The sequence below is a fragment of the Pteropus vampyrus genome, unplaced genomic scaffold (assembly GCF_000151845.1).
Source record: "Pteropus vampyrus isolate Shadow unplaced genomic scaffold, Pvam_2.0 Scaffold177, whole genome shotgun sequence".
Classification (NCBI taxonomy): domain Eukaryota; kingdom Metazoa; phylum Chordata; class Mammalia; order Chiroptera; family Pteropodidae; genus Pteropus; species Pteropus vampyrus.
Window position 1 is genome coordinate 1,201,960 of NW_011888958.1, and position 9,436 is coordinate 1,211,395.

A 9,436-nucleotide genomic window follows, 5' to 3' on the forward strand; every position below is an offset into this window, starting at 1 on the left:
GGTTCTAAAATTCTGGTTTGCTCGTTTCAAATGCAGGTTTCCTGGTGGAGCACAGAGGGAATCAGATTCAGCAGGGCTGGTGGGACCTACTACTGACTTTGCTGTTTTTAACAAGTGAGGGGTGATTCTGTGCAGGCAGTCACTAAGAAAGTTCCGCTGAATCTAACAAATCTGGTTTTGACTCCAGCCTGCCACTTACAGGCTGTATGACTTCGGGAGGTGACTTCTTAACGTCTCTGAGCCTGTTTCCTTATCTGTAAAGTAAGAATGACAACATCCTCACGGAATTTTCATAATTAGGTAAAAAATGTAAAGTTCTTGGCATAATGCCAGTTATGCAGTTAGATGCGATTGTCATTTTTATTATCATTCTTACGTTATTGCTATCTATGCCCTGGCAGGAGAGAACTTTCTTCCTGGGGGATTGCTCTTGGGAATCTCCTCAAAGTTTGGTCCTAACCAGCAGCACCAGGGCACCTGGGAGCTGATTAGAAACGCAGAATCTCTGCCCCGCCCCGGACCTGCTGAATCCAATTCTGCTTTTTAACAAGGTCAGTTTACACGTTTAAGTTTGAAAAGCATGGCTCAAAGTCACGTGTACCATGTCCTTCCTGTCTCTCATTTCAGAGTCAGCCCAGGAGGTTTGTAAGCCTGGGCATCCCAGAGGCTGAACACTTGACCCCGCTCATTTCTACTGCACCTCCAGCTGAGGACGTTAGGAGGAGGGGTTCCCTCACAGAGCCCTGAGTAACCCCACAGTCTCTGAGCAAGTGACTGTGGAGCCAGGAGATGGATCCAAACTCCAGCGTGCTTTCTTCTCCATCCCGGGCCTGCTCCCGCCCAGCAGAATCCTGTGTGGGAGGTGGGAGAAGCCCACCCCCTCGTGAGCAGGGCAGAGACTCATTCTTTCCCTGGAGCCAGGTCCCCAGCTCCAGCCTCACTGACCCTGATTGGTTTTGGGATGAACACGTCCAGGCAAAGAGGGCCAGAGTAGAGACCATCATCCGAGGCATGTGCCTCTCCCCTAATCCTCTGGTGCCAGGCAACACCCGAGCCAGGGACGGTCCCTGCTGCCCAGAGAAGACCCGGGAACGGAAGAGGAAGCAGAGCCTTCCCATGCAGCAAAACCCCCTGAAGCCAGGCCCTGCTGGGAACCACGGCAGCAGGAAGGGGGCCCCTCACATGAAAGAACAGCTTCAGCTGCTGAAGCAACAACTAAGACATCTGCAAGAGCACATCCTTCAGGCTGCCGAGCCCAGGGACACAGCTCAGGGTCCAGGAAGCCCTGAGAAGGGATGGGGTCCTCACAATGTAAAGCAGAGGAATGGCTATGGGTCCAGGCCCTGGGCTGTGGATAGTGACCACCACCAGAGGTCCGGTGGAGACCTCTCTGGGGTGGAAAAATACCCCAGAGAGGTGTCTGAGGTTGAATACCAGCCTGAAGAGCCCATGTTCCTTCCTTCTGGAACACGAGCTTTGCTGGAGATTCTGAGGAAAGAATTGATTGGGGCAGTGTCCCAGGCTGTGGACTCAATATTACAAAAGGTACTATTGGATCCACAAGGCCACCTGACTCAGCGGGGCAGAAGTTTCCAGGGGCTGGTGCCAGAGAGTAGAATTGAGACTTCACCTGAGGGAAGTGCCTATAAAGATCCACTTCCTCTGGCCGCCTTGCCCAGGAGGGCCCAGGCCCAGGCTGGGGTCTTACTGGGAAACTTATCACTGGCCAAGCCTCCAGATTCTCCTAGGTACCCTACCTCTCCGAGGATGATCCCCAAATCCTATCAAGGTCCCCCAGAAAACTGTCCCTTGGCTGTGCCTTCCCATGTCCAGGAAAATCAGATTCTTGGCCAGCTGCTGGATCAGGGACCTTGTGGTCTCTGGAGCGGCAATCTTCCCCAGGACTCACCTTCTCAAAGTCACTCCTCTGCAGAGTCTGCCCTGCGACCTTGGGGAGCTGTCAAACCGCGACCGTCGGTTTTGAGCCAGGAGCAGCATCCCTTGCCCTTCACTTCCACCTGTTTGGAAAGACTGTCCCTTCTTCCCTCAGTGAAGATGGAGCACCGCGGCCTGCAGGCCGCCGCTGATGTACTTCCTTTTTCTTCAGTTCACATATCCTTTACTAGTAATTGAAGTTCTGTTGCCACAGCCCAGAGAAACAGGAAATCTGGAAGACAAGGGGAGGTAGAGACAAATACCTGCATGGCATAGGGAGTAGCTTTGCTTCCTCCATGGTCTTCTTAATGTGCCTCTGTGTCTTCCTTCCCTGTGGTTCACAGAGATGAGGTTCCTGAGAAAGTAGTCACGATTCTGGGATTTAAGGATGCTGGAGAAAAAGGTTCATTTATCTTCTCTGTGACACAACAGATTCTACCACTACTGACTTATACTCCTTTGGGTCTGAAAAGGTTTTGTTTTTAAACTCGAATGGGCTTCAAAAAGATGACAAATACCCGGTGGAAGGAAGAATTTTATAAGTTGGTCACCAGCTGCCCATATACCCGGGCAGAGAGGGTCAAAGGAATGACCTCATCTGAGACATGCTCCCCGCACCCCAATCTTTTGGCTCTATAGGCAAAAGGCCTTCATTGTCTAGATAATTCACAGGAAAGATATGAGGCAGATATAGAAGGGAACATTTTCCCCAGGGACTAGAGCCGAGGTGGCTGGAAGGGGTAAGAAGACTTCAGTTTAAGGAACAGCTCTGAACCACAGCCGAGAGGGAAAGGAGGCCCCTGTGGGTAAGGCCAAGTTGCAGGGGTCTGGGATCTTACAGCATCATCTTTGCCACCCTTAGGCAGACCCTGCTCTCTTAAATAATGTTTCTCGGAGTAACACTCCCTCAAGGTATTAGTAGCTGTTGAATTAAGAAGAAAAAAAAAAGCAGCTTGGGTAAATACTGGGTTAGTTTCTTTGCTCCAGGACTTCTCAGAGCCTTTAACATGCTGAAGTCCAAAGTGAAGCTCTAAGAGGAGCATGTATGCAACCCCAAACTCATGACCAAAGAACTTTCTTCTAACAAGCATCTTGAGGACTAAAGTTCCTGACAACACATTTTGAATGTTGCTTTTATAGCGAGCTGAGCTCATGCTGCTGCCTCTCATGGGCAGCCTTGAACTAAGTTTCTAGAGGGCGCTGTGTCTGTGGGGTGAACAGTCGTGCCCTCTGTCTGGCAAGCTGTAGGAAGGGTGGCAGGAGCAGGTGGGACCCACTCACCGCCACACCGAGGCCAGCTCTTGTGTCCTAACTGCTATGAGCGCCCCCTGCTGGCCACAGGCATTAAAAACAGCCCAAAGCTCAGGCGCCGCTAGGAGCTTTCTGGGCAGGCAGCGAGCGGCTATAAAGCCAATGCTAGGAACACCTCACCTGCCACCACTGCCTCCTCGCAGCAGGGAATCTTTTGGGAGGTATGGAGATATCAGCATAAATAGATTTTCTTGTCAGGCTGATTTTCTTTTCTATGTAAGAAAGGCTCCCTCTCTGGGCCTTTGTTGAGATGCCACTGGTTAAGGCTCCCTGTTAAAGTCAGGCAGTGGTAGAAGAACCTCAAGAACACAGTCTCCAAAGATTCTCTGCTATACTACCCTTGGGAGGGTCATGCTGATCTTAGGCATCCGTGTGCCTGGCCCTATCCTGTGAAATGGGGATGGGACTCAGAGAGCTTCTGGAGGTTTCAGGGCCCATCCACTGAGCCTGGCTGCACAGTGAGGTACTCTGCTACTGTTGGAATGATTTGGGACCTCCAGGCAGCATCCTGCCCCACAACTATTTCCTCATTCCTGCTGCCTACATTCCAGCATTAGAAATTTATTCCTGTGGGCCATGAAAGCCACCTATGAGCAAGATACTTTGAAGTATAAAAGTACTTTTACATTCACGTGACATCCTTGTGAACACAGGCGAAGCAGGTATGATGATGAGGGCAGCATTTGCTGTGCACTTTTTCTGTGGCAGGTACTGCTACCAGCAGGTCACATGTACACGTCCACTACCACTTAGTCACGTTCTGAAACTCAAAAAGCTCTCAAAATCCCTATGATTTCTTTTTCCTAAGGCTGATGGGAGCTCTTTTTTTTTTTTTTTTAATTTTTTTTTTGGTGGTGGTGGTAAAACCTGGCTTGCATTGATTGGAGGCTATTTATAGACTAACCCACTTAGTACAGTCACCCATTTTTCTGTGGAAATATTAATGTGTTAGATTACAGACTGCTACCACAGCCTCTGCTGCAGGTGTTAACTAACATATGGCACGTGTACCATATCACCTTTATAAAATAACAGAAATTCTGAAATCTGAACCCCATTTGGCCCAGTGTTTCAGATAAGAGATTGTGGCCTATATTATGTATGTCACAATCCTCAAGCATCCACTCTAGATCAAGCATCTGAGAGGCAGGGAGAGAGAAGTGAACTAAATTGCCCAAAGTTACAAGACAGACACAGGCAGAACCAGTATTCAAACCCCCAATCTGACTGCCAAGCACAGGTTTCAGCCACTACAGTCCATATTTAAAAATGGCCCAGAGAGGGTAAGTGGCTTGCCCCAAATCACACAGCTAATAGGTGGCAAAATCAGCATCTGAAACTGGATCTTTGGACTCCCAAATCCAGGGTTCTTTCCGCAGCATTCATGAATCTATAAGAAGGATAAGAAGTAGGGCCGATGAGGCAGGGGGCAGGGGTCTTCCAGGTAGCAGCGTAGGTGCCTGGGCCAGCTATAAGTGTAATTAGTTGGTTTCCTTTGGCTAAACTGAGATATCTTACTGAGAAGTCTTACTTGTCCTGAAGCTACACCCCTCAGACGCAAGCTCCAAGGTTACTTACCCTGTGTAAAGCTTGTCACCCAGCCCCAGGACTGTCCCTAGCAATGCTACGTGTTCTTGTGTAAAAATATTTATTTTCTCCCACCCTGGTGGCAAAGCAATCATACCACGGCTCCCTGCTCCTGTTAAAGGGGACGAGATCTGTTCCCAGACTGAGGTATGGATTGGAATACGATTTCCATATTTATGTATGGATTAAGGTCGACCATTTAAGCATTCAGTCATTCCTTTATCTAACAAACATTTATTGAGCACCTACTATGTTCCTAGCACTGGGCTAGGCATGTGGAATATAAAGATGAAAAGATAAAGTCCTTGCCCTCGAGGAGCTCACAGTCTAAATGGGGAGACAAACATGCAGTAAAATTCCAATAAGGTTCTTGCTACAACAGAGGTTTGTACAAAGAGCCCTGGTAGCCCAGGATAAGGAAGGCCTAATTCGGCAAGCAAAGGCTTCACAGAGGAGGAGGCGTCTGAGTTGAGAGAGGAAGGGTGAGAGAAAAGTTCTGCCAGGCAAAAAAAGAGCAGGTGCAAAGCAGCAGTTCAACTTTCTTGAGCCAAAGCGAATTGTGACCTGGGACTCGGTCTGGTTAAATGCTTGTTGGCTTAAACACTGCAAAGGCAGCTATGAGAGCCAGAATGGGGACCGCCACGTTGGCTCTTCTCGTTTTACAGATGAGGACACTGAGGCAGACAGAGGAAGTAAATCTCTGTTTGGGGTTTGAAATGATTTATCTGGGATAGAGCTGCCATCTCTTCTCATCCTCCTAAAAGCACACACAAAGTACAACGAACTGTATTTGATATCATATATGCCATAGAACTTTTACAGGTCAAAATTGTTTTTACATTCTGCAACTGTACTATATATATATATGGTATTTAGCATCCAGAAAAAAAAAAAAAAAGCTTATCTGATCAGACTGGCTAGAGACACAAAAATAAAGCAAATATACCATTCAACTGGAATAAAATAAAATAAAAACCATAAGAAACAGAACAATTCACTGTTTGGATAATTTGATCAAATTATTTGATAAACTGATATTAATTTTCCTTGACACTGGGATAAATCCAGGAGGGTCTAAATCCTAGTCACCTGAAGAAGGCCAAACTCATGTTTTTCTTCACACGCTACCCCAGCTCCAGCCTTCTGAAGGCTTATTTCCCTGATGTACAGGTAAAATATTTCCACTGAGTTTCAGCCTCTGCAAAATTCCCAAGTGGCAGTGGGTTTTGCCCAGTGTGAGGCAAATCCTAGGTCATCATGCGTGCGCCTCAGCTCCCCTTATATTGGTGGAATTGGTGCAATTTCCCGTTCTGGGCTGAGACTCTGCCTAAATAATCATGAATAACTTTGGTCTGGGAAGGTTAGACATTTAAATGTTTAAGGGTTTGTGCTGTAGCAATACCCAGAAATACATAGGGAAGGAAAAGGAAGGGAGAAAGAAATGTTAGTAAATGGCATCTTTGGCCTAGTATTTATCTTTGCTGGGGACACTATGAAAAAGAAAGAGACTATATACAGTTGGACACCGTCAAATTGACATTCAAATTGCTGTGTTTCAAATGGAGTGAAAGTACATACAGATCAAGCGTTACAATAAGGAAAATCGAGCTCTGTGGCTGGAACCAGACCTTGCCTGTTCCCATAAAGATTCTGAAGGCCTCCTTTACCCTAGGTGTTGGGTTAGGGTTGTTAATGCTTTGAATCTATATCATTTCTTTGCATTTTCCAGGTCTTTCCCTCATATGCAGTTGCTTGGTTGATCCCTGAACAAAGCTGTGATTTAGATTCATTCTGCAACTTTAAGTTGCTGATAAATTGCTCTCTGATCTACACCCTCACCCCTTCCCTTGGCTCTTTACCCAGCAGAAGGCTCCAGGGCTACCATGCAGTCTTCCTGGGTGCAGCAGAGGCTGGTAGCACACACTGGCCTTGACTTTCCCAAAGTTACACTTAGACACCATGGCAAGCTTTTCATGGGTGAAATACCTTCATAAATCTGGCATATCAAAAAACATTTATTTTCTAATGGGCACTATATAGCTAATTCAGATTTTTCTGTGAATAACTAAATAGGCTTAGAAAATAGCCATGGCTTTTCAAAGGAAGCCCTTTTTAATGTTGGTTGAAGCCATTCTCATTAACCTCTATGTTGAACTGGAAGCTGACAGTTCTAACTCAGAGCACCTTATGGTAAATGTCTGACTTGATGGACCCCCATATTTGCACAGTTCAACCGCTGCATTACCTCCCAGATGATCAAGTGGTTCAGCAACTTCCGTGAGTTCTATTACATCCAGATGGAGAAATTTGCCCGGCAAGCGATTTCAGATGGTGTCACAAATCCCAAAATGCTGGTGGTTCTCCGTGACTCAGAACTTTTTCGAGCTCTCAATATGCACTATAACAAGGGAAATGACTTTGAGGTAAGACCATTTACTCAGGTCCCATGAGGTCTGATGAGTGCGTTCCCTTTGCGATTGGAGTTTTAGAAAAGACCCTCTTCTGTTTCTGACCTTAAGTCCCCAAGAGCCAGGGCAGCCTGGGGCCAATCTCTGTACCATCCACAAAGATTACAGCCTGAGCATCTCTTAGGCAATAGGCATACACCACAAACTGAATATTCAGCCATTCTTCATTCTGAAACTTAAGCAGAGGTCTGCCAGATGTTATGTAATTCTAGACTTAATACTCTGTGATTACCAAGTTACATAGGTTGTTGACCTTTTGGCCTTAATGCCAGAAGGCCTAAGGCTAAATGCTGAGCTCAGTTATAGCCCAGTCTTGGGCTAAGTTTTCTTTACAACGATTCCTGTTCATTTGGTTCTTTATTCTCACTTGAACAGTCTTATTCACGGGCCTTCCATGGCAAGTCACCTCAAATCCTTTCTGGAAATACAAACAATATTCAAGCTTCTCAGTCCTTTGGGGGCTCTCTATGAAGGCACACTAGTGGCACCTTAGAGGTAAAGCATTAGTAAAGGGTGAGCAAGTGTTCTACGTATCATGGGAGAAAACTCCTCATCCAGGCACGTGTTTCCTTGTGTGCAGCTGACAGCTGTCAGCCTGGCATCTTGTTCTGCAGGTGCCGGGTATGTCTGGCCGCCGACTACACTTCCCTCTGCTTGACTTTCTCACTTGTGATCACGGTGAGCAGTTTACTGATATCTCCAAGAAAGAGAAGAACTGCTGACATCCACTGGTCAGACACTCCATCAGAATGTGTCTGGAAACCTAAGCCTACGTGGGGAAAACGGACCATGCCTCCTTTCTGGGGCTTGTGGGGTCTGGATGTGTAGGAGGGGCAGCACTGCTGTATCTTTCCATGTAGGGGCGGTCATCTGGCCTGCAATGGTGGTAAGCCCAGGCCATCCTGGATCTGGAGGACCTGTGGGATGCCACGGCAATTATTGTGCCAGTCTGGGCAAGGTCCCAGAACATAGTCTTTAGTTCCCCTCAGCCTCATGGTTGGATTTGGAAGCAGGAATGATTCCAAGTCCTTTGGATCCAGCCCCAAAAGATGGTGGGATGAGGAACAACAGTCATAAATTTGGGGGCACTCTTTTCCACATTAGGCACGAAGGGAAAAAATGTTAAAAACCTCTTTTGAACTACAGATTTAATTTCAGAGTTTCCCATTTACTTACTAAAAATGTCACCCATTAGTGGAATCGACTCCTGCTATGAAGGGAGTGTCCCTGATATGCTTTCTCCCAGGTCTGTATCACTGGTACCATCATTTTAAGGTTTGTATTCGATAGGGGAACAGAGGATTCCTAGGGCTGCAAAAATCAGGGGCCAGTAGAGCAGGGATGCTCTTTATCAGCCCACCACCCAAGGAACAGGCCGCATGAGGCAGTGAGGTGTGCATGGCGCCAGTGCTCCACAGACTCATGTCTTCTCTTTCTCGTGGGTCTCTTTGGAAATACAGGTCCCAGATTGCTTCTTGGAAATTGCCAGCTTGACGTTACAGGAATTCTTCAGGGCTGTCTCCACGGGGAAAGACTCAGATCCTTCCTGGAAGAAACCCATTTATAAAATTATTTCCAAACTGGACAGCGACATCCCAGAGATATTTAAATCTTCCAGCTATCCCCAGGAGCTGTTTCGGAATTAAAATCCCTCAAAGTGAGGAGCTACTGGCTAGGATTTCCTGGGTTTGTCTTAAATGGCAGTCAGTATAGCTATGGTCGTATAAAAAGAGCATAAGGACAACCGCCCGCCCCGCCCCCGCCAATAGGTACTACTACCATTTAATATCATTTATTTCCTTTTCTAGAATCATCAAAGTTTAACTTTAACTATAAAAATATATCAACGAAGTGTAATGGTGTGTTGGTAGTGTATTGTAAAAGGAAAACAAGGTTTTTGGAATCAGAATACTTAAATCTCTACTGTTTCCGAGCGTTGTGACCCTGGGAATGTGCAGGTATTCTCTGCATCTGTAAAACGAGGCTGTAAAGATTAAAAGATAACGTCCTTAAGTTCTGTGAAATGTCCCCCACTACTGCAAATGTTAGTTTTCTCCCCCTTGGCTTTCTGATAAGGTTATCTCTCTCTCGTTTTTTTGTTTTGTTTTGTTTTGTTTTGTTTTTACAAATTCCTG

At 46.5% G+C, this 9,436-nt stretch overlaps 1 protein-coding gene across 2 annotated transcripts; it reads left to right on the plus strand.

The window, feature by feature from the left end:
* The first annotated feature begins 665 nt into the window (after positions 1-665).
* On the plus strand, positions 666-9,080 carry PROX2 (prospero homeobox 2). 2 transcript variants are annotated; one of them, XM_011370862.2, is made up of 4 exons: positions 666-2,112; positions 5,896-6,003; positions 7,062-7,256; positions 8,762-9,080. In XM_011370862.2, the coding sequence occupies exons 1-4, from the start codon at positions 790-792 to the stop codon at positions 8,945-8,947; spliced, it is 1,812 nt and encodes a 603-aa protein (XP_011369164.1). In that variant the 5' UTR covers positions 666-789; the 3' UTR covers positions 8,948-9,080. The 2 variants fall into 2 exon arrangements, with proteins under 2 accessions (XP_011369164.1, XP_023392848.1); XM_023537080.1 differs by lacking the exon at positions 5,896-6,003 and having other exon boundaries at positions 666-1,545.
* The last annotated feature ends 356 nt before the right edge of the window (positions 9,081-9,436 follow it).